Source organism: Hyla sarda, chromosome 5, assembly GCF_029499605.1.
Source record: "Hyla sarda isolate aHylSar1 chromosome 5, aHylSar1.hap1, whole genome shotgun sequence".
Lineage (NCBI taxonomy): Eukaryota > Metazoa > Chordata > Amphibia > Anura > Hylidae > Hyla > Hyla sarda.
Genome location: NC_079193.1, coordinates 184,086,395 through 184,111,603, shown reverse-complemented (window position 1 = coordinate 184,111,603; position 25,209 = coordinate 184,086,395). Strand labels below are relative to the sequence as shown.

The 25,209-nt window shown below is 46.3% G+C and overlaps 1 protein-coding gene across 8 annotated transcripts in view; it reads right to left on the bottom strand.

The window, feature by feature from the left end:
• LOC130273677 (uncharacterized) overlaps nt 1–25,209 on the bottom strand; it is a 79,159-nt gene that overhangs the window by 7,931 nt on the left and 46,019 nt on the right. For 7 of the 8 annotated variants that reach the window (XR_008844083.1, XM_056520876.1, XM_056520875.1 and 4 more), the window contains 4 exons: nt 21,651–21,681; nt 20,817–20,847; nt 19,697–19,750; nt 18,951–19,058 (listed from right to left, as the gene is read on the bottom strand). Coding sequence is in view for 7 of the 8 variants with exons in the window: in XM_056520876.1 (XP_056376851.1) it covers nt 18,951–19,058; nt 19,697–19,750; nt 20,817–20,847; nt 21,651–21,681 (224 nt within the window). In the remaining variant the exon portion in view is untranslated. The remainder of the gene's footprint in view (nt 1–18,950; nt 19,059–19,696; nt 19,751–20,816; nt 20,848–21,650; nt 21,682–25,209) is intronic. The other variant, XM_056520878.1, reaches the window with a different exon arrangement.

The window sequence follows — 25,209 nt, the reverse complement described above, 5'->3', positions numbered from 1 at the left end:
GTCCCCCCTATGCAATCCCTAATTTAGTCCTCAAATGCGCATGGAGCTCTCTCAGTTCGGAGCCCTGTCGTATTTCAAGGAAACAGTTTAGGGCCACATATGGGGTATCTCCGTACTCGGGAGAAATTGCACTACAAATTTTAGGGGGCTTTTTCTCCTTTTACCCCTTATGAAAAGGAAAATTGGGGTCTACACCAGCTTGTTAGTGTAAAAAAATTTACACTAACATGCTGGTGTTGCCCCATACTTTTTATTTTCACAAGCGTTAAAGGGGTACTCCGGTGAAAACCTTTTTTTCTTTTAAATCAACTGGTGGCAGAAAGTTAAACATATTTGTAAATTACTTCTATTAAAAAAATCTTAATCCTTCCAGTACTTATTAGCTGCTGAATGCTACAGAGGAAATTCCTTTCTTTTTGGAACACTGATGACATCACGAGCACAGTGCTCTCTGCTGACATCTCTTTCCATTTTAGCAAACATGCATAGCTGATGTATGCTAAGGGCAGCATGGTGGCCCAGTGGTTAGCACTGCTGCCTTGCAGTGCTGGGGACTTGGGTTCAAATCCCACTAAGGACAACAATAACTAAAGCGTTATTATTATAATAACGTCAGCAGAGAGAACTGTGCTCGTGATGTCATCAGAGAGTATTCCAAAAAGAAAATAATTTCCTCTGTAGTATTCAGCAGCTAATAAGTACAGGAAAGATTAAGATTTTTTAATAGAAGTAATTTACAAATATGTTTAACTTTCTGCCACCAGTTGATTTAAAAGAAAGAAGGTTTTCACCGGAGCACCCCTTTAAAAGGAAAAAAAGACCCCCAAAATTTGTAACGCAATTTCTCCTGAGTACGGAAATACCCCATATGTGGGCGTAAAATGCTCTGCGGGCGCACAACAAGGCTCAGGAGTGAGAGCGCACTATGCACATTTGAGGCCTAAACTGGTGATTTGCACAGGGGATGGACGATTTTACAGCGGTTCTGACAAACACAAAAAAATAAATCCCCACATGTGACCCCATTTTGGAAACTACACCCCTCACGTAATGTAATAAGGGGTACAGTGAGCATTTACACCCCACAGGGGTCTAGCAGATTTTTGGAACAGTGGTCCGTGAAAATGAAAAATGTAATTTTTCATTTGCACAGCCCACTGTTCCAAAGATCTGTCAAACGCCAGTGGGGTGTAAATACTCACTGCACCCCTTATTAAATTCTGTGAGGGGTGTAGTTTCCAAAATAGGGTCACATGTGGGGGGGGGGGTCCACTGTTCTGGCACCACGAGGGGCTTTGTAAACGCACATGGCCCCTGACTTCCATTCCAAAAATTTTTTTCCCAAAAGCTCAATGGCGCTCCTTCTCTTCTGAGCATTGTAGTTTGCCCGCAAAGCATTTTACGTCCTAACATGGGGTATTTCCATACTCAGAAGAGATGGGGTTACACATTTTGGGGGTCATTTTGTCCTATTATCCCTTGTAAAAAATTTAAATTTGAGAGAAAACTAGCATTTTAGTGAAAAAAAAAAAAATAATTTCACATCCAACTTTAACGAAAAGTCGTCAAACACCTGTGGGGTGTTAAAGCTCACTGGACCCCTTGTTACGTGCCTTGAGGGGTGTAATTTCCAAAATAGTATGCCATGTGTTTTTTTTTTTTTACTGTTCTTGCACCATAGGAGCTTCCGAAATGTGACATGCCCCACAAAAACCATTTCAGAAAAACTCACTCTCCAAAATCCCACTGTCGCTCCTTCCCTTTTGAGCCCTCTACTGCGCCCACCGAACACTTGACATACACATATGAGGTATTTTCTTACTCGAGAGAAATTGGGTTACACATTTTAGGAAGATTTCTCTCCTTTTACCCCTTGTAAAAATTCAATAACTGGGTCTACAAGAACATGCAAGTGTAAAAAATTAAGATTTAGAATTTTCTCCTTCAAGGGTTAACAAACCTTTTGAATGTCATTTTGAATACTTCGAGGGGTGCAGTTTTTATAATGGGGTCATTTGTGGGGTATTTCTAATAAGAAGGCCCTTCAAATACACTTTAAAACAGAACTGGTCCCTGAAAAATTTGGAAAATTGCTGCTATACTTTGAAGCCCTCTGATGTCTTCCAAAAGTAAAAAACATGTCAACTTTATGATGGAAACATAAAGTAGACATATTTTATATGTGAATCAATATATAATTTATTTGGAATATTCATTTTCCTTATAAGCAGAGAGCTTCAAAGTTAAAAAAAACTTGCAACATTTTCAATTTTTTCATCAAATTTTTGAATTTTTCACCAAGAAATGATGCAAGTATCGGCAAAATTTAACCACTAACAAAGTAGAATATATCACGAAAAAACAATCTCGGAATCAGAATGAAAGGTAAAAGCATCCCAGAGTTATTAATGTTTAAAGTGACAGTGGTCAGATGTGCAAAAAATGGCCGTGTCCTACAGTGAAAATTGGCTGGGTCCATAAGGGGTTAAGGAGTGTGAGCTCTAATCTCCAGACATATATTGAATGTTTAGGGATGTCTCAACTAGTTGCCATGTCTGGGTCCCACCAGGGCTTAATTGCTCTGAAGTGTCATGGTAATCTCTATCTTTTAATTTAAGGGCCCACATTTCATGTATGGAACGACAAGTTGAAATGAGCTTTAAAACAATCAACCCTTACTGGTAATAAGTCTAATTAACTATGCAATAATGCCACCTAGTGTATAAGTGAATGGCCATTAAACCAGTAGAGAAGGTAAAATATGGTAATGATATCACATACTCATTTCCATATGCACACACCAAGTCTACATTCATAGAGAAATTTCAATTTAGGAGGCGTGTGTAATAGATAACAAAAAAATTTTTAAACTAGAAGTTATACACACAAAGATCCTCTTCTACATACTTTGCCAAATCTTAAAGGGGTACTCTGGCCCTGAGACATCTTATCCCCTATCCAAAGGATAGATGTCTCACCGCGGGGGTCCCGCCGCTGGGGACCCCTGCAATCTTGTATTCGACATCCACCTGTTTGAACTGCATGCTGCGGTGCCAGCTCACAAACAGCCGGGCGGCAACTACGGGGCTGGTGTATCATGACGTCACGACTCCGCCCCCGTGTGACGTCACCCCCCCGCCCCCGCTATGCAAGTCTATGGGAGGGGGTGTGACGGCCCACGTACCTGGTCAGTCTCCCCCTCTTCCAGGGCCGCCTCAGAGGACCACACGGATATGTCGGACATGGTGCACTCATTGGTCTCGGCCCTTGCCTTTCTTTTGGTCCGGGGCCCCGAGTGTTGTCAGTCCGCCCCTGGGGGGAGGGGAGGGAGGGGATGTAATTAAGGCGGGGGTGCGTGTGTGTGCCAAACAAAGGGTCCGTCCCGGGTGCCAAATGCTCTAGGTACGCCCCTGATTGGTAGTCTTCTAAACAATGGTACTGTGTCTCTGTGTGGGGAGATAACCAAGTCCAGAAGTTCGAAGTTAACCCCTTAAGGACCCTTGACGTACGGGATGCCGGCTGAAATCATTCAGCAGGCATCCCATGCAAACGCCCAGGGTGATCATCAGACCCCCCCATGTCGGCGATCGCGGCAAATCGCAAGTGAATTCACACGCCATTCCGGGTCTATAGTGACCAGGAATATAAGGGGGATCGTGGTTGTCTAAGACACCTACGATCCCCCAGAAGGCATAGGAGTGAGGTGGCCCTCCTATCCCTGCTATTGGTGGTCTAGACGCAACCACCAACAGCAGATTGGGGGCGGGGGGGGGTTAACTTTCGTTTTCCCCGTCCTGCCCACCCACAATAGGCAGGGCAGGACGGGGAAACGACGGGGACCGGCGCCGAAGATCCACTTACCGATCCGGGCGGGCGACGGAGGCTGCGGGCGACGGAGATCGGCGGGCGGCGATGACGTGCGGCTGGATCCGACGGAGGCCGGTGAGTTGCCAAGCAACATCTGGAGGGTACAGTTTGAGACCATTATACAGTGGTCTCTAACTGTAGCCCTCCAGATGTTGCAAAACTACAACTCCTAGCATGCCCAAACAACTGTTTGCTGTCAGGGCATGCTGGAATTTGTAGTTTTGCAACAGCTGGAGGACCACAGTTTGGAGATCACCTTGCAGTGTTCTCTAAAACTGTAGCCCTCCAGATGTTGCAAAACTGCAAATCCCAGCATGTCCAAACAGCAAACAGCTGTCTCGGCATGCTGGGAGTTGTAGTTGCATACCTCCAGCTATTGCATAACTATATCTCCCAGCATGCCCTTCGGCGATCAGTACATGCTGGGAGTTGTAGTTTTGCAACAGCTGGAGGTACACTGGTTGGAAAATACTGAGTTAGGTAACAGAACCTAACTGAAGGTTTTCCAACCAGTGTGTCTCCAGCTGTTGCAAAAGTACAACTCCCAGCATGCATGGTCTGTCTGTACATGCTGGGAGTTGTAGTGAACGTACATGTGAACGTACAGGGTACATTCACACGGGCGGGTTTACAGTAAGTTTCCTGCTTCAAGTTTGGGCTGCGGCAAATTTTTCACCGCAGCGCAAACTCCTAACGGGAAACTCACGGTAACACGCCAGTGCGAATGTACCCTAAAAACACTACACTACATTACACTACCACATAATAAAGGGTAAAACCCTACATATACACCCCTTTATACTGTCCCCCCAATAAAAATGAAAAACGTATTGTATAGCAGTGTTTCCAAAACGGAGCCTCCAGCTGTTGCAAAACAACAACTCCCAGCATTTCCGGACAGCCACTGACTGTCCAGGCATGCTGGGAATTTAGCAACAGCTGGAGGCACCCTGTTTGGTAATCACTGGCGTAGAATACCCCTATGTCCCCCCTATGCAATCCCTAATTTAGTCCTCAAATGCGCATGGAGCTCTCTCAGTTCGGAGCCCTGTCGTATTTCAAGGAAACAGTTTAGGGCCACATATGGGGTATCTCCGTACTCGGGAGAAATTGCACTACAAATTTTAGGGGGCTTTTTCTCCTTTTACCCCTTATGAAAAGGAAAATTGGGGTCTACACCAGCTTGTTAGTGTAAAAAAATTTACACTAACATGCTGGTGTTGCCCCATACTTTTTATTTTCACAAGCGTTAAAGGGGTACTCCGGTGAAAACCTTTTTTTCTTTTAAATCAACTGGTGGCAGAAAGTTAAACATATTTGTAAATTACTTCTATTAAAAAAATCTTAATCCTTCCAGTACTTATTAGCTGCTGAATGCTACAGAGGAAATTCCTTTCTTTTTGGAACACTGATGACATCACGAGCACAGTGCTCTCTGCTGACATCTCTTTCCATTTTAGCAAACATGCATAGCTGATGTATGCTAAGGGCAGCATGGTGGCCCAGTGGTTAGCACTGCTGCCTTGCAGTGCTGGGGACTTGGGTTCAAATCCCACTAAGGACAACAATAACTAAAGCGTTATTATTATAATAACGTCAGCAGAGAGAACTGTGCTCGTGATGTCATCAGAGAGTATTCCAAAAAGAAAATAATTTCCTCTGTAGTATTCAGCAGCTAATAAGTACAGGAAAGATTAAGATTTTTTAATAGAAGTAATTTACAAATATGTTTAACTTTCTGCCACCAGTTGATTTAAAAGAAAGAAGGTTTTCACCGGAGCACCCCTTTAAAAGGAAAAAAAGACCCCCAAAATTTGTAACGCAATTTCTCCTGAGTACGGAAATACCCCATATGTGGGCGTAAAATGCTCTGCGGGCGCACAACAAGGCTCAGGAGTGAGAGCGCACTATGCACATTTGAGGCCTAAACTGGTGATTTGCACAGGGGATGGACGATTTTACAGCGGTTCTGACAAACACAAAAAAATAAATCCCCACATGTGACCCCATTTTGGAAACTACACCCCTCACGTAATGTAATAAGGGGTACAGTGAGCATTTACACCCCACAGGGGTCTAGCAGATTTTTGGAACAGTGGTCCGTGAAAATGAAAAATGTAATTTTTCATTTGCACAGCCCACTGTTCCAAAGATCTGTCAAACGCCAGTGGGGTGTAAATACTCACTGCACCCCTTATTAAATTCTGTGAGGGGTGTAGTTTCCAAAATAGGGTCACATGTGGGGGGGGGGGGTCCACTGTTCTGGCACCACGAGGGGCTTTGTAAACGCACATGGCCCCTGACTTCCATTCCAAAAATTTTTTTCCCAAAAGCTCAATGGCGCTCCTTCTCTTCTGAGCATTGTAGTTTGCCCGCAAAGCATTTTACGTCCTAACATGGGGTATTTCCATACTCAGAAGAGATGGGGTTACACATTTTGGGGGTCATTTTGTCCTATTATCCCTTGTAAAAAATTTAAATTTGAGAGAAAACTAGCATTTTAGTGAAAAAAAAAATAATAATTTCACATCCAACTTTAACGAAAAGTCGTCAAACACCTGTGGGGTGTTAAAGCTCACTGGACCCCTTGTTACGTGCCTTGAGGGGTGTAATTTCCAAAATAGTATGCCATGTGTTTTTTTTTTTTTACTGTTCTTGCACCATAGGAGCTTCCGAAATGTGACATGCCCCACAAAAACCATTTCAGAAAAACTCACTCTCCAAAATCCCACTGTCGCTCCTTCCCTTTTGAGCCCTCTACTGCGCCCACCGAACACTTGACATACACATATGAGGTATTTTCTTACTCGAGAGAAATTGGGTTACACATTTTAGGAAGATTTCTCTCCTTTTACCCCTTGTAAAAATTCAATAACTGGGTCTACAAGAACATGCAAGTGTAAAAAATTAAGATTTAGAATTTTCTCCTTCAAGGGTTAACAAACCTTTTGAATGTCATTTTGAATACTTCGAGGGGTGCAGTTTTTATAATGGGGTCATTTGTGGGGTATTTCTAATAAGAAGGCCCTTCAAATACACTTTAAAACAGAACTGGTCCCTGAAAAATTTGGAAAATTGCTGCTATACTTTGAAGCCCTCTGATGTCTTCCAAAAGTAAAAAACATGTCAACTTTATGATGGAAACATAAAGTAGACATATTTTATATGTGAATCAATATATAATTTATTTGGAATATTCATTTTCCTTATAAGCAGAGAGCTTCAAAGTTAAAAAAAACTTGCAACATTTTCAATTTTTTCATCAAATTTTTGAATTTTTCACCAAGAAATGATGCAAGTATCGGCAAAATTTAACCACTAACAAAGTAGAATATATCACGAAAAAACAATCTCGGAATCAGAATGAAAGGTAAAAGCATCCCAGAGTTATTAATGTTTAAAGTGACAGTGGTCAGATGTGCAAAAAATGGCCGTGTCCTACAGTGAAAATTGGCTGGGTCCATAAGGGGTTAAGGAGTGTGAGCTCTAATCTCCAGACATATATTGAATGTTTAGGGATGTCTCAACTAGTTGCCAGCATGTCTGGGTCCCACCAGGGCTTAATTGCTCTGAAGTGTCATGGTAATCTCTATCTTTTAATTTAAGGGCCCACATTTCATGTATGGAACGACAAGTTGAAATGAGCTTTAAAACAATCAACCCTTACTGGTAATAAGTCTAATTAACTATGCAATAATGCCACCTAGTGTATAAGTGAATGGCCATTAAACCAGTAGAGAAGGTAAAATATGGTAATGATATCACATACTCATTTCCATATGCACACACCAAGTCTACATTCATAGAGAAATTTCAATTTAGGAGGCGTGTGTAATAGATAACAAAAAAATTTTTAAACTAGAAGTTATACACACAAAGATCCTCTTCTACATACTTTGCCAAATCTTAAAGGGGTACTCTGGCCCTGAGACATCTTATCCCCTATCCAAAGGATAGATGTCTCACCGCGGGGGTCCCGCCGCTGGGGACCCCTGCAATCTTGTATTCGACATCCACCTGTTTGAACTGCATGCTGCGGTGCCAGCTCACAAACAGCCGGGCGGCAACTACGGGGCTGGTGTATCATGACGTCACGACTCCGCCCCCGTGTGACGTCACCCCCCCGCCCCCGCTATGCAAGTCTATGGGAGGGGGTGTGACGGCCGTCCTGCCCCCTCCCAAAGACTTGCATAGCGGGGGCGGATCCTTGAAGGCAGCCGCATCAGCCAAAGGCTAGGTAGGTGCCTTAGAGAGGCGGGAGACCGGCAGATCCACAGTTGGAGAGGAGGTCCACTGAGCAATGAGGTCCTTGCGAAGGGATACCGTGCTTGAACCTTCTATGCTTCCTGAAACTTCTTGTCAGGGTGCCTCCAGGCGGATACCAACAGGGCGTAAAATTCAGCGTGAGAGCTGAAGGTTTTGGGTGCCAGTCGGGCAAGAAAAAAAGGAGACTTCTGGAGCCACGTTCGAAGTTTCTGGGTCCTCTAGATGGAAGGTGTCTCTTGTGGCCGAGACCAATGAGTGCACCATGTCCGACATATCCGTGTGGTCCTCTGAGGCGGCCCTGGAAGAGGGGGAGACTGACCAGGTACGTGGGTCTGGAGGACCAGAGTGGCGACCATGGGAGCGTCCTCTAGGGAAGCGACGCTTGCTACAGGGTGGAGTAACGGGGCGATGCCTGTGAGGGGAGCGCCCGTGCCTGCCAGAAGACTCGGAGGATGAGTCAGATGAAAAACACCCCCATGATGCTGCAAGAGCATCAGTATAGGGGAAGAGCGGGACCCTCCGGAGGGCCAGGAGGGTCTCTCCAATGCAGTCACCACATAACGGAAGACCTGAGCCAAGTCAGATATAGACTGGGCGAGGGAGAGAACCCAGGCTGGAGGGTTGGTCGAACCCACCGGGTCTGGTAGACAACTGGGGTAGAATAGCAGGGGGGTCTGGGGGAGCAGTGGAGCAGGCAGAACAAGTGGTTCAGCAGAACCAGATATTTTTGAGATACAGCTTTTACAGATGTAATGAGTGGCTAACACTCCAGTTAACTGTTTAGAGGGAGCAAATGGGTTCAGCAGAACCAGGCATTTTGGAATTACAGCTTTTACAGACAAAATGATGAACTAACGCTCCAGTTGTCTGTGCAGCCCAAGTCGGAGACTCCAGGGCAGCTGCTGTGAGGAGAACTCCGTTCTAGTATAGATAGAGAAGGGAGAAATGCCGGCCAATAGTAAAAGAGGGGCGGGCCAGGAGCAGGGGCACTGTTGATTGGCGCCTGCCTCTCACAACGCGCGCACAGCGCTGATTGGAGGCTAATTCGCGCCTCTTAGAAGCCCCGACAGAGGGGGCGGAGCTATAGTGCCCTCAGCTTCTGACAAGAAGGTCAGTAATGGCGCCCACGCCTGCTCCTCTCCCCGAGCGCACATGTCATTCACATATGCGCTCGCGGGGCAGTGAGCGAGTTGCCGCCGGCAGCCGAATGCTGCCGAAAGCGAAAGTATGCCGGCGCTTCATGCGTAAAAACGCTGCGGCTACCAGCCGCTTAAAGAAACACACACACCACACACACATATCATTCAGGAAAGTGAGAAGTATGAATAAAGCTGTGCTCCAGTCCAAAAATGCTCCTGCTCACCCCGGCAATAAATATCGAAAAAAACCCTGTCCAGGCCAGCCCCTGAGAAAAAGTGGGCAAAAAGTGAGGGTCTCCAGAGGTTGCAAGACTGTTACCTAAGGGAGAAAGGGAATATACTCACCTCAGTAAGAAGAACTTACCTAATGAAGTCTTCTATAGAGGTCTTCAGTCAGTTGTCTGTCACCTGCATCACGCCGAGCTACCATGTGCGAGCGAGGCGAGCAGGGAAATGGGGACCTGGACCCATGAGGTACAACCCCAGGCGCTGACCGTTGGCGAGATGGGTTGACAGCCCATATACGCTATGTCTGTGCCCCCTCAATCCCAATGGGGAGACAGTGAGCCGCAGTTCCTGAATCCCCATCTGAAAACATGAAAGAAAAAGGAATAAAAAACTAACACATCCTTAACTAGGAAAATAATAAAACATGAGACCTGGTCTGGAGAACTCCAGACCATGTTCACCTCCTTAAGACACTAAGCTAAAACTCATTACCTCAGGTGCCTGTGGGCGGGTATACCCTGCTGGGAGGAGCCGACTTCTCTTGTTGCCATAGTGTCGAGCCTCCTAGTGACAGCAGCATACACCCATGGTCTGTGTCCCCCAATGGAGCCGATAGAGAAAAGGAGATTTTTATGCTCAACGTAAAATCTCTTTCTCGAAGGATCCATTAGGGGACACAGACCATAGGTATATGCTGCTGTCTCTAGGAGGCTTAACACTATGGCAACAGAAAAGTTGGCACTTCCTAGCAGGGTATATCCGCAACTGAGCTAATCAGTTTTAGTCCCAGAGCAAAGGGAGAAGACCGACAGGTGTAGAGAAAAAAACAGGAACTGTCTGAGAAACCAGGAGAAAATGAACCGAACTCACCCAGATAACTGAAACCGGAACACCAGAAAGAAGGGTGGGAGCTGTGTCCCCCAATGGATCCTCCGAGAAAGAGATTTTACGGTAAGCATAAAAATCTCCTTTTCTCTATCGGCTCCTTTTCTCTATCTCTAGGGGCTCCCCTGTCCTCCCGGCGGCTCCACTCCTCGAGCGCACAGGCGGGGGGGGGGGGGGGGGAGGGGGGGGAGAGGCGGGGTCACAACCCCTGCAGCATCAATGCCCTAATCCCTTCTGATGAATTTTTCATGAAATACTCTTCAATCGACCAAGCGATCCAGGTAATCTTACACTTGGGCAGAAACACATGGCTGTCAAAGGCAGACATCACGGACGCCTTCAAGCTACTCCCCATAAAGCAAGACCTCTGGCAATGGCACGGAGTCAAATGGCAGAACAAATACTATTTTGCAATTAAGCTCACGTTGGGGCAAAGAGCAGTCCATGGCTCTTTGATCAACTAGCCACTGCACTACATTGGGTGCTACAGAACATCTCCAATTGCCAGCACACAATTCATTATCTGGATGATTTCTTATTACTAGAACATCCAGACTGCACCCCGAGCAACCTCGGTGCTCTACAGACTCTATTTTCAGAACTCGGAGTCCCAGTCTCTCCACACAAGACTGAGGGCCCTGCCACGCAAGCTTACTTTCTTAGGCACGAACATGCAAGCCAGACTTCCTCAGGAGAAACTGGCCAGAACCCGCGAACTGATCCACAAGCTGTCCAGATGCCGCACAGTATCCAGGGTCGAGCTACAGAGTCTCTTGGGTATGATGACTTTTGCCATGAGGATCATTCCTCAGGGCAGATCTTTCATATCCAGACTGTTGGATCTACTTCCCTCAGTCTCGGGTCAGAGGCACACCATACAGTTAGATAACAAGGCCATGGCAGACCTCCTTTATGTGGGACCACTTCTTGGTTAATTGGAACGGGGTCTCTTTCTTCGTGCCCTCGGCAACTGAAGAATCCCCCACAGTAGTTTCTGACGCCTCAACAATCGGTTTCGCAGCCATACACGGAACCCACTGGCTGGCAGGCCCCTGGCCTGCAGACATCTTACTTATCCCCAACTTCAGAGAAACGTCAGCCTTATTTGAAACCTACCCAATGGTTGCTGCCGCAGCTGTTTGGGGGCACTCGTGGACCAACACCACTGTTCGGTTCCTGTGCGATAATGCTGCCACCGTAGAGATCCTCAACAAGGGTCGTTCCAGATCCCCCCAAATCATGCGTTTTGTCAGGTGGTTTGTTTTGCTTTCACTTCATCACAATTTTCATTTCATTTTTGAACATATTGAGGGTAGCAAGAATCTGGCGGCAGATGCCTTATCCAGGGCTAAAATGAATGTAATTTTCCAGGTCCAGCCAGATGCAGATCAGGCCGGAGTTCCGGTTCCTCCACTCCAGAGCCTTCAGATGGATTAGCCAACTACATCACCATTGCCAACGACCTGATCAGAGGGTCACTAGCACCCAGCACTACTCGAGCCTACGACGACGCCTATGCGTCTTTCACTTCTTTCATGCACAATCAAGGACTTCCAGCCACAAAATTTCCATGCACTCTTCTCTAGCTTTTGTTGGATTTTGCCACTCTACACTGCATCTATCTCACAACTCCATCAAACTGCACTTAGCAGGGCTACAACACCATAGATCACTTGCGCACCCCAACACTCCTTCACTACTTTCCGCTCGGCCTATCAAAGCAGCACTTAAAGGCATCTCTGTTCTCTCTCACCCTACTACCCTTTCTCGCGCACCGGTCACTGGGGATCTTTTTTGAGCCATGTCTTCTCTACTAGACAGGCACCCCTTCGGCTATCACCTCAGCACCGTCATCAAAGCCGCCATTCACTTAGCTTTCTACGGGTTCCTTAGACCAGGGGAGTTCACACGTCATGGTCCCAGGTCACCTGGTCCAACCCTGAGCCAACTCTCACCAAACGGACCAGGTTTTACGCTCACCCTACCCACTTCCAAAACCTCCAGGTGGGGGGCCTCCATACGCTACTTCCCCACTGCACACCAATGGTGCCCTGTCTCCACTCTCACAGACCTTGTCCACATGCTGTCTGGACACGTGGCAGACAGTCCACTTCTCCCGATCAATGGTCGGAAATCTGTCTTCCTCACAGTTCTTGAAACATGTCCGCTCACTAATTGTGATTCTGGGCCACGACCCTACTGGCATCACAGGGCACTCCTTCAGAATCGGAGCGGCCTCGGCAGCCTCAAAACATAAGCGCCAGCACACGTCATTAAGAAACTAGGCCGCTGGAACTCAAGCTGCTTTGAACGATATGTACCTGACCCATCAACTGAGATGACAAACGTATTTAAAGTGTTAGCTTTGTGACTTCAATAAAATAGTGTTGCACCCTACTTCTGACTCTTTGCCCTCTATAGGCGTACCCACGCTCGCGGTATTTGGGCACACTTCATCCGCTTCTGTTCATCATCTACTTTCTAGGTCTATCAAGGATTCAAGTCTCAGGTTGGTAAGTACTGTCACACATGCTTATTCCATAGGTAAGCCTCTCTCGGCCTTTTCGAGCCACGACCACAAGTAATTAGCCTAATTGGCTACATTTGTGGGAGTGGTGTGGGGTATAAAACCTCCCCTATCCCACAGGTAGGGGCATATGTATGGTTTGCGTCACCCATCCAACCCTCCCCTTTTCTATCAATTCACATGCTTATTCCATAGGTAAGCCACTCTCTGCCTTTTCGAGCCACGACCACAAGTATGAACACGGTAGAACTTTGTGAAAGTGTGCAAAGACGACCAGGTGGCAGCTTTACAGACCTGCGAGGCCGAAGCCCTGTTGCGGAGGGCCCAGGATGCCCCAACAGAATGGATGGAATGAGCCGAAACCCTGAAGGGTGGGATCCTCCCCTTGCAGCGGTAAGCTTCCAAAATAGCAGAGCGGATCCACCGAAAAATGGTGGCTATGGAAGAAGGCTGTCCTTTAAGACGACCTTCCGTAAGAACAAAAAAGGAGTCACACTGCCGAAAGGAAGAAGTGACAGAGATAGGTCCGAACAGCCCTCACTACATCAAGTTTGTGGAGCAAAAACTCCCTGGGGTGAGAAGGAGCAGGACAAAAGGACGGGAGAACGATGTCCTCATTAAGATGAAAAGCCGAAACGACCTTAGGCAAAAAGGACGGACCTGGACGGAAAACAACTTTGTCCTGGTGCACAACCAGAAAAGGAGAACGGCAGGAGAGAGCCGCCAGCTCAGACACTCTCCTAATAGAGGTAATGGCAATGAGGAATGCCACCTTCCATTAAGGAGGCGAAGAGGGATGTCCCCGAGAGGTTCAAAGGGAGAACCCTGTAGGGCACCTAGGACCAGATTTAAGTCCCAAGGGGGAGAAGGGGACCGATAAGGAGGAGCAGCATGTGCCACTCCCTGAAGAAAGGTCCGGACATGAGAATTGGACGCCAGAGGATGTTGAAAGAGAACAGAAAGGGACAAAACTTGACCCTTAAGGGAGCTGAGAGCCAACCCTTGTTCCAGCCCCAACTGCAAAAAGGAGAGAAGACGGGGAAAGGAAAATGTGACAGGAGAAAAAGCCTGAGCCTCACACCAACGAAAATAAGGCCGCCAGGTACGGTGGTAAATTTTCACAGAGGAGGGCTTGCGAGCCCTGAGCATGGTGCGAATTACTTGGGAAGAGAAACTGCGGGCCCTTAGAACCGTGTTCTCAACCACCACACCTTCAAATGCAGAGACAGTAAATTGGGGTGGCACAGGGGACCCTGAGATAAGAGGTCCGGACGAGGGGGTAGGCGCAGTGGTACGTCATCCAGAAGCCTGACCACGTTGGTGTCCCACGCACTCCGGGGCCAGTCTGGAGCCACGACAATGGAGGGAACGCCCTCCGCTTTGAGTTTCCTCAGGACCCTGGGAAGTAGAGGAAGGGGAGGGAACAGATAGGGTAGGGCAAAGCCCAACCTAGGGATCACCAGGGCATCCACGGCTAGAGCCAATGGGTCCCGGGACTTTGACACAAAAAGAGGAACTTTGTGGTTGTGGCGGGACGCGAAGAGGTCCTGGAGTGCCTCATAGGTTGCAGATCTCTGCAAACACCTTCGGATGCAGGGACCACTTGCCGGCATCAGCCGAGGACTGGCTGAGAAAATCCGCTTCCCAGTTGAGTACTCCCGGAATGTAAATTGCTGAGATGGCCAAAAGGAGTTGCGCCCAGAGGAGAATCTTGGTCACCTCGGCCATCGCCGCTGAGCTGCGAGTGCCGCCCTGGCTATTGATGTACGCCACAGCAGTGGAGTTGTAAGACTGGACACAAACAGGGTGGCCCTGAAGAAGTAACTCCCAATACAGCAGATAAAGATAGATTGCCCTCAGTTCCAATATGTTGATGGGGAGAAGGGCTTCTCGGGGGGACCAGAGACCCTGAACCGTCCGGTCCCTGAAAGCACCTTCCCAGCCCGACAGACTGGCATCCGTCGTGACAACCTGCCAGTGGAGGGGCAGGAAGGAGCATCCCTGAAGAAGCAGGGGGGGAGCAGAGCCACCAGAGAAGGGACTGACAAGACCGTCGAGAGAGAACGATCTTTCGGTCGAGAGACACAGGAGACCTGTCCCACCCGGAGAGAATCGCCAGCTGAAGAGGGCGGCAATGAAACTGGGCAAAGGGCACGGCCTCCATGGCTGCCACCATCCGACCTAGGACTTCCATGCAAAGGCGGATGGAGACTGGGACAGGCTTCAGAAGTGACCGGACTCCTGACAAGAGAGAGTCAGGCGCTTGTCCGGCGGAAGTCGAATTCGGCCAGAGGCCATGTCAAACTGGAGCCCCAGGAAAACCAGTGACTGGGTAGGGGAGAGGGTGGACTTCTTGATTGACCAGCCAACCGAAACGAGACAAGGCCTGGAGGGTGAGACCCACACTCTCCAGATTCTGGGCCCTGGATGAGGAGGTCGTCCAAGTAAGGGATCAACGAGACTCCTCTCGCCCGTAACAGGGCTATCACAGGTGCTAGGACCTTGGTAAAGACCCGAGGAGCAGTGGCCAGACTGAAGGGGAGAGCCACAAATTGAAAATGACCCTCCGGAACTGCAAAGCGGAGGTACCGCTGATGACCGGGGAATATTGGAATGTGGAGGTAGGCATCCACCAAAGAAAGAAACTCCCCTTAATCCATAGACGCGACCACCGAACGGAGGGACTCCATTCGGAAATGGCGGAGCAGAAGATGTTGGTTGAGACGCTTGAAATCCAAGATTGGGCGCACAGAACCGACTTTCTTGGGGACTATTAAGAGGTTGGAGTAAAAACCTTGAAAACTTTCCCTGGGGGGAACCGGGACAATTACTCCCTGGAGAAGGGACTGGAGTGCCCCCCGAAACGCTTTTGCTAGCAAGGGGGACCGGGGGGCCCGGGAAACAAAAAAGCGATCCCTTGGAAGGGAGGCAAATTCGATCCTGTATCCGTTGGATACCACGTTCCTTACCCAGGATTCCTGAATGTGCGTGGCCCAGGCCTCTCGGAAGAGCAAGAGACGACCTCCCACCCGAGAAAAATACGCGGGTGGGGGCGTCCCTTCAGGCTGAGGTAGGTTTGCGGGTGCCCGATTTGGCTGCAAAACGGCCGCTACGGTTATCCAATTTCCAGGAGGGGCGTGCCTGGAAGGAGGGAGCCTTTTTGTCCCGCGTTGGTGCCTGCCTAGACCCTTTATTGGGACCAAAAGTCCGAAAGGACCGGAAAGAGGAGGACTTCCTACGGGAAGTAGTGAAAGCCTTATTCTGAGGTAACAAGCAACTCTTCCCGCCTGTCGCCTCTGAGATAATCTCATCTAGGCTCTTGCCAAAAAGCAGAGATCGTGCAAAGGGAAGTTCAGTAAGAGACTTCTTGGAGGCGTCATCCGCGTTCCAGGCTTTAAGCCACATGGAGCGACGGAGGGCTACTAGGTTGCCCATGGCAAAGGCAGCACAGCGGGCCGACTGCATGGAAGCAGTACACAGAAAATCTCCAGGAACCTGCTGCTTCAAAGGCACATTTTGCCAAGGTCTCCACCTTCTTGTCCGCTGGATCCTTAAAGGCAGCCGCATCAGCCAAAAGCAGGGTAGTCGCCTTCGAGAGGCGGGAGACTGGTGGATCCACAGTTGGGGAGGAAGTCCACTGAGCAATAAGGTCCTTTGCGAAGGGATATTGCGCATGGACCTTCTTCGTTTCCTGAAACTTCTTGTCAGGGTGCCTCCAGGCGGATTCCAGCAAGGCGTCAAATTCAGCATGAGAGCTGAAGATCCTGGGTGCCGGTCGGGCACAATGAAAGGAAACTTCTGGAGCCACGTCCGAAGTTCCTGGGTCCTCTAGGTGGAAGGTGTCCCTTATGGCCGAAACCAATGAGTCCACCGCGTCAGACATATCTGTGCGGTCCTCTGAGTCAGAGGCCGAATCAGAAGCCTCATCAACAAGTTTTCCAGGTGAGTGGGAATGAGCGGAGGCAGCCCTGGAGGAGGGAGAGACTGACCTGGTACGCGGTTCTGGAGAGCCAGAGCGGCGACCAGGGGAGCGTCCCCTGGGGAACGACGCTTGCGGCAAGCAGGGGCAGCGGGGCGATGCCTGTGAGGGGAGCGCCCCTGCCTGCTAGAAGACTCAGGAGATGAGTCAGATGACACTCCCCTATTGCGCTTTGCGAGAGCGGTTAGCATAGGGAGAAGGAGAGCGCGTCCCTCTGGTGTAGGGAGGACCCCCTAGGCTCCAAGGCAGTCACCACAGAATGGGAGACCTAAGCCAAGTCGGAGATAGACTGGGAGAGGGAGGATACCCAGACTGGAGGATAGCCGAACCCACAGGGTCTGGAAAGGCATCCTGATTAGAAATAACAGAGGGGTCTGGGGGAGCAGTGGTGCAGGCGGAACAAGTGGGTTCAGCAGAACCAGACATTTTTGTGTTACAGCCCTTGCAGGTATAATAGGCGACTAGGGTCCCAGTTAACTGGTTAGAGGGAGGAACCAGTCTGGGTTCGGACATAGTAAAATTAAACAGTCTCACCCAAAGTCTGTGTCCCCAACAGGGCAGCTGCTGTGGAGAGAGAGATAGGGGAGGGGCTGAAATTGTGGGACCAATGAAGGAGGGGGCCATGTAAAACAAGGGCACCACTGATTGGCCCTGAAAAAAAAACCTGCGCGCGCATAGCGGTGATAGGAGGCTAATTCGCGCCCTTAGAAGGATTTCCACTAGCTGCGGGTGGGCGGAGCTAAGTCCTGACAGTGCCCGCGGCCGAAGTACATGCGGACGGATAATGGCGCCCGCTCCCAGCCCCGAGCGCATATGCGTATGACAGGGGAAGGGAGCGGGCGAGCACACCGCTGGCAGCCTCACGCTGCCGACAGAGAAACTATGGAGGACGAGATACGCGTCCGGAGAAAGTCGGCTGAATCCGCGCTGCTATGCATTACAGTGAAAGAGCTCTCCCTCACAGATTTTAAGTTTCTTCCGCACCACTGCTATTGTCCCCCATCTGCATTAATAAAGAGACCCCATAAGAGGAGGGAACAAAGTGCCTCAAGCCAGGCCCCCAAGTCCAGGGCAGTGCACCAAGAGTGGGCCAAACCTGGGGGTCTCCAGAGGCTGAGAGTCCGCTACCTGGAGGAAAAAGGGGGAAAAAAAATACTCACCTCAGTCTGAAGAACTTACCTAATGAAGTCTTCAGTCAGCTTTTGCCACCTGCATCATGCCAGGATGCAACAGCGAGACGAGCAGGGAAGTAGGGGGACCCGGACCTATGAGGTACAATCCCAGGCGCTGACCGTTGGCCAGAGGGGGTTGACAGTACATCCACGATGCCTGTGCCCCCTCAATTGATAATGGGGAAACAGTGAACGCTATGTTCCTTAGTCCCCACCTGAAAACGGAAAAGAAAAAGGAATAAAAAAAATCTAAACATCCCTAACCTAGAAAAAAAAAAATGTGAGACCTGGTCTGGGGAGAACCCAGACCAGCGTCTACCTCCTTAAGACACTAAGCTAAAACTGATTAGATCAGTTGCCTGGAGGCGGGTATACCCTGCTGGGAGGAGCAGACTTTTCTGTTGCCATAGTGTCAAGCCTCCTAGAGACAGCAGCATATACCCATGGTCTGTGTCCCCCAATGGAGCAGATAGAGAAAAACTAAATTCAGCAACAGAACTTCTGAAGGCCATATGACATGAACAACTGGACAAAACTTAAGTTTTGTAAGTTACTCCTCCTCCTTGGACTCCTGGTCATCCACACTATAACCCAGTGTATTGGGTTCAGTGTGGGCGACAGTTTTCCTTTAAGACTGCAAACATATAATTTATTACTTACAATGCACCTTTGCTTTTGTGGTTACCTTTAAAAAAAAAAAATAATAATAATAATAATAATTAGGTTCACCCATGCTTATTGGCTACATCATCCAGCCAAACATGAGTACATGAGATCTGAACTGTCTATTGTATTTTATGTGGTTTCAAATTTCACTATTACATTAATAAAAACCCACTAAACTGAAGCCTATTAAACTTATCACTGTACAAAAAGAAGGTAAATACCTGAGTTTTAGCTTGCTCTTCACGAAACGTCAACAGTGCTTTAGTGCAATTCTTAGTGATTTGTTGGACAAATGAGGCATCACCGTCATTTTTTATTTGGAAGCTTCGCTTAAAAAAATAAAATAAAATAAAAAACAAATATAGAAAAAATATGAAAACAAATTAACACCTTATATTGAGGGCCTCTTCATCACCACATAACTGTGGTGTTCAAGATTTGGCTAGAAAAATTAAAATTAAAAATGAATGACCCTCATCTTCCACCAAATCCCCCCCATCATGTCCGTCCCAACGGTCCATGGTCCTGGCTGATTGGAACATTCTGCTTTTGTTTCAAGATGCAGAAAGCATTAGCTCAGCCAATAACTGGCCTAGGCAGATCCCTGCTACAACTAGTGACTGACTAAACAAAGACTCAAGGTACGTCGAAATGGAAGCAGAAAGTCTTGTTCAGCCAGAACTGGGGACCTCCAGGACAAACGCAGTGGGGGATCAGAGCAAGTGAATTTCATTTATTTTTTTCTCTCAGCTCGCCAGTACATAACAAAATTGTGGCATCAGACAACCCCCTTTAAGTGTTTCTTTAGAGTAATCAAAAGGTCAAGTGTAATTCTACTCTACATTATAAAAGTATGTACATTAAAGTCATCCAGTTCAATGGTGACCCACTAGGCTGGATGCATGGCTCCCCTAAAAGTTGGAGCAGGCAGAGCAGCTCATGTGCAGACTGAAAACATAAAGCTTACCAAGTAATTCAAAAAGTCATTATTTGTTGTAAAGTCCTTCAGTTGGTTTAATTTCTATACAAGAAAAAAAATATATATAGGTTTTAAGATTACTTTTAATTCATCTTATAATTTAAATATTTAACTCCTTACTAATCAGAGTTGTAATAGTACATCATGTAAAGTTTCTACTTCCTACTATTATAATGCAAAAAATGGCACAACACTTTTGTGTCAGATATACCATATGAGACCATGTTGCACTGATTGGGATAAGAGACAACTAAATTGTAGGCTGTTTAACCCCTTAGAAGCAAAGCAGCAATGGTATCTAGGTGTTTTAAAAAGGGAGTGGCTCCTTTAGTAAACACAATAAAGAAATACTCCAGGGCAGTAAAACTTATCCCCTATCCTTTGTTTTGGATCACGGGGGATCCGACCGATGGGATCCCCCCGTGATCTTCTGTACGGCACCCCGGTAGTACCCAGAAAGGGAGTTTGTCGACCCCGGCACGAAGCGGCGGCCGACACGCCCCCTCCATGTATCTCTATGAGAGAGCCGGAGATTCCCAAACGCTGTATCTCCAGCTCTCCCATAGAGAAACATGAAGGAGGCATGTCCGCTGCTGCTTCATGAGGAGGTCGATATGCCCCTTACTGGGAACTGCTGGGGTGCTCAGGAGATCATGGGGGTTCTTAGCAGCTGGATCCCCACAATCTAAAACTTATTCCCCTTTGGATAGGGGATAAGTTTTACTGCACTGGAGTACTCCTTTAACACTAACAGACCCTGTGTAATAAGTGGCCTGTGGGTAAAACACAGATATCCACAATAGAGAAAAAGTCAGATTACATGTGTGGTTTTTCAGACAAAAGTGCAGAATGTATGGACCAATATTTACCACTAACATCAAGTACAATATGTCACGAAAAAACAAATCTCAGAATCACTTTGATTGTTTAACGTGACCCAAAATTATCACAACAAAAAGTGGGACAGGTCAGATTTGAAAAGTCTAAATTGGCCTGGTCCTGAAGGGGTTAAAGGCAAATTTCGTTCAAAGTCAGGAAACTAACTGGACATCAAATACTAATGGAGGAAGAAAATTAACACATTCATATATTAATATGTATTACTTACCTCTGTATTTACCATATTATTTTCCATAACACTGTGAAGAAGTAGTAATAAGTTAGTGAACTGTAATAACAAATTCAATAAACATGAAATAAGAGAAAGTCTCAGCTACCTCCTTAGTTTGTCAGTAGAATAAAGAATGGCACAGGTTTATAGTGCCACAGGGGATTACCTGGTCATAAAATAGAATGGTAGCCAGGGATTGGCATTTTTCCCAAAGGTACCTGTCATATGTATCTACTAAGTTTTAGGAAGCACATATTTCATCCAGGGAAACCTGGGTGAGATATGGGAATTCCAGAAAAGATTGAAACCCATAGCAGAACACAGCTGCTGGAGGAGCCTTTGATAAAGTCCATTTTCTGGCCTGGAGTTTTAGTAAATGAAAGGAAAATTGGTAGTGGGGCCTTTCATTCACTTTCTTGCCACTCCAGGTATTCAGTGTGGCCCAAAATTAGCACAGGTGCTCAAGGCAGATTGTTACTAGACCTTAAAGGTTTGAATCGGTCTGCAAGCTGAAGCTGGGAGGTAATGGAATGGGAGTTGGAGTTCTGAGGTTTGTCTCTACAGGGCTAATGCCCCACAGTATATACACACACTAAAATGTGTATGAATCATTTTTCTAAAGTAAATCTTAAATATTACATAAGTGCTCCACTGTAAACCACAGAAACTATCAATAAATGAGCCTCTGAAACAATTAAAGCATATGTAGAGGACCAACATGGGTAAACGAAAATTAACCAATGTTAATATATTTTGAGGTACAGGTCTAACACAGTCTATGAAATTCACATAATAACTACAGAGAAAATACTATATGAATATATTGCATACCTTTTGTTTTCTGGGGAAATTTGAGATACACCTGTTAGGTCAAAACAGAATTTGTACGATACATTAATAAAATGTGATGACAAAAGTTAAATGGGCACTCTCAGATACAAAAACTTTTGATATGTTGTAAAGAATGCTAAACCAATAGGTTTTACAATTGCTTTCATTAGAAAATTTTCTGTATTTCATACTGAAAAAGCCAGTCAAACAACTGCTACTGTCAGTGAGGACAAGCTGGGAGTTGTAGTTTTGCTAATGCTAGGGGAGATGTGAGCAGACAGCATACTGAGGGAGGGGGCGGAGACCTGCACAGTGAGGCCACGCCCCCACCCTTTGAGAGGAATTCAGACTAGTGAGCTAAATTAAAAGTGTAATAAAAAAATAAATAAAGGTGCTAGACACATAAAAATGTACATGGTCAGGATTAGGTACTGAGTGAAATATTTAAAAAAAAGATTTTTTTGTTGGATCAGACAGTTACGCTTTAACCCCTTAAGGACGCAGGACGTAAATGTACGTCCTGGTGAGGTGGTACTTAACGCACCAGGACGTACATTTACGTCCTAAGCATAACCGCGGGCATCGGAGCGATGCCCGTGTCATGCGCGGCTGATCCCGGCTGCTGATCGCAGCCAGGGACCCGCCGGCAATGGCCATTAACCCCTCAGGTGCCGGGATCAATACAGATCCCGGCATCTGCGGCAGTTCGCGATTAAAATGAACGATCGGATCGCCCGCAGCGCTGCTGCGGGGATCCGATCATTCATAACGCCGCACGGAGGTCCCCTCACCTTCCTCCGTGCGGCTCCCGGCATCTCCTGCTCTGGTCTGTGATCGAGCAGACCAGAGCAGGAGATGACCGATAATACTGATCTGTTCTATGTCCTATACATAGAACAGATCAGTATTAGCAATCATGGCATTGCTATGAATAGTCCCCTATGGGGACTATTCAAGTGTAAAAAAAAATGTCAAAAAATGTAAAAGTAAAAGTAAAAAAAAAAGTGAAAAATCCCCTCCCCCAATAAAAAAGTAAAACGTCCGTTTTTTCCTATTTTACCCCCAAAAAGCGTAAAAAACATTTTTTATAGACATATTTGGTATCGCCGCGTGCGTAAATGTCCGAACTATTAAAATAAAATGTTAATGATCCCGTACGGTGAACGGCGTGAACGAAAAAAAATTTAAAAAGTCCAAAATTCCTACTTTTTTAATACATTTTATTTAAAAAAAAATTATAAAAAAATGTATTAAAAGTTTTTTATATGCAAATGTGGTATCAAAAAAAAGTACAGATCATGGCGCAAAAAATGAGCCCCCATACCGCCGCTTATACGGAAAAATAAAAAAGTTATAGGTCATCAAAATAAAGGGATTATAAATGTACTAATTTGGTTAAAAAGTTTGTGATTTTTTTTAAGCGCAACAATAATATAAAAGTATATAATAATGGGTATCATTTTAATCGTATTGACCCTCAGAATAAAGAACACATGTCATTTTTACCAGAAATTGTACGGCGTGAAAACAAAACCTTCCAAAATTAGCAAAATTGCGTTTTTCGTTTTAATTTCCCCACAAAAATAGTGTTTTTTGGTTGCGCCATACATGTTATGATATAATGAGTGATGTCATTACAAAGGACAACTGGTCGCGCAAAAAACAAGCCCTCATACTAGTCTGTGGATGGAAATATAAAAGAGTTATGATTTTTAGAAGGCGAGGAGGAAAAAATGAAAACGTAAAAATTAAATTGTCTGAGTCCTTAAGGCCAAAATGGGCTGAGTCCTTAAGGGGTTAAATGGGCACTGTCACCAACTTTTTTTTTTTTTTGATATGTTGTAGCATTTATGTACTACAACATCTCTAATATAGTTTCATTATTTATTTTTATTTTTTTATTAATATGGTGTAATTTACGTTTGAAAACTGGCTACTAGGGGCGGGAGCAAGCACTGAGAGCGCATTGGCTCCCTGGCCTCACACGCCGGCCCCGCCTCCCGGCATACACCACTGCTGCTGCCTCAGGAAGGACTCAGCACAGCAGTTGGGTATGTCTGTTTTGGGTGGGGTGATTTTAGCGCCGTGGCAATAACAAATTTATTGCATTTAGCGCAGAGGGGGAGGGGGGGTTACATAGCGCCATGGCAATAACAAAATGTATTGCTTTCAGCGGGTGGTAGCGCCGCGGCCATAACAAATTTATTGTTTTCACCACAGGGTGCTTCCAGTTGTTTCACCACTATAACTCCCAGCATGCCCTGACAGCCAATAGATGTCAGGGCAGGCTTGGAGTTGTAGTGGTGAAACAGCTGGAGGCACCCTGTATAGGTGACCTAAGGGCGGAAGTCTGCCTGGTAAGTGAGCACACTACCAGGCAGACAAAAATACATTTTTCTAAAATAGTAATAAAAAAATTTAAAGGCAGGGAAGGGGTTAGGGATAGATGGGCAATAGGCAGGGAGAAAAAAAAAGGATGGTGGGAGCTACTCTTTAATGTACAACAACGCCATATGATCAGTGAACTAACAGTTTTCAGAAACACATTGTAAACAGTACAAAGAGAATTACAATAAAAAGTGCTCACGTGTCTCATTTACCCCTTCCCAGACAGCAATTTCTGGCACATTTGTAACTTACCTTCTAAGAGCTAGAATTTTTTGTTTAAATTTCTGTTTTTATTGATCAAATGGGAAATGTGAGTGATTTGTATTTTTAATATACTATTTTTTAGTTCCCCTAGGGGACTTTCATGAGCAATCATATTTATTACACTGATCAATGCTAGTGCACTGCATCAGTGAAAACGGTGCTCTGCTAGTACAGACTGCCTAAAGCAGGCTGTATTAGTAAAGTCGACATGGCAGGCACAGAGCCCTTTATTAAAGGGGTACTCTGTCCCTAGACATCTTATCCCCTTCCAAAGGATATAAAACAAGATGTCTGATTGCGAGGGAACAGTCGTTGGGAACCCCCGCGATCTCAGACGTGGCACCCCAGTCATCTGTTGCATGGAGGAGACAGCGCTACTTGCCATATGACCGGTGACCACAGCCATCATGCCTCCTTTATCCATGTCAGAAGACAGGAACAGCAATACCGTAGTCACCATTGGAGAGGCAGAAGGTATGTTCGGGTTTACGGTTTGTTTGCTTGTGTTTTTTTATGGCAGCATTCTGAGCTAATTAAAGAAAAAATATGATTTTCCCTGGATAACCCCTTTAACCCGAAAATCCTTCCCAAAAGTATTAATGAGGTAATGTGGGAATTTATCATTGGTTTTACTGTTTTTTGTGTTGTTAAGGTTTGTAGCTAAGCCATTGTCTGGTTAACTTTTTCTAATGCTCAAAAATTTATAATAGCAATTTATCGCACAAATCTCCATTTTGGCGCACAGGTTAAAATGTCGCAAAGGAGGAACCATACAAAGTGGTGTACTGTTAGGTGGAGTAAGTTATATATTCATCACATGCCCTGCATCATTCAATAAATTTGGTGCACGTACACAGATAAAAAGGAATACACCTACACCACTTTTGATAAATTCTCCCCAATATCT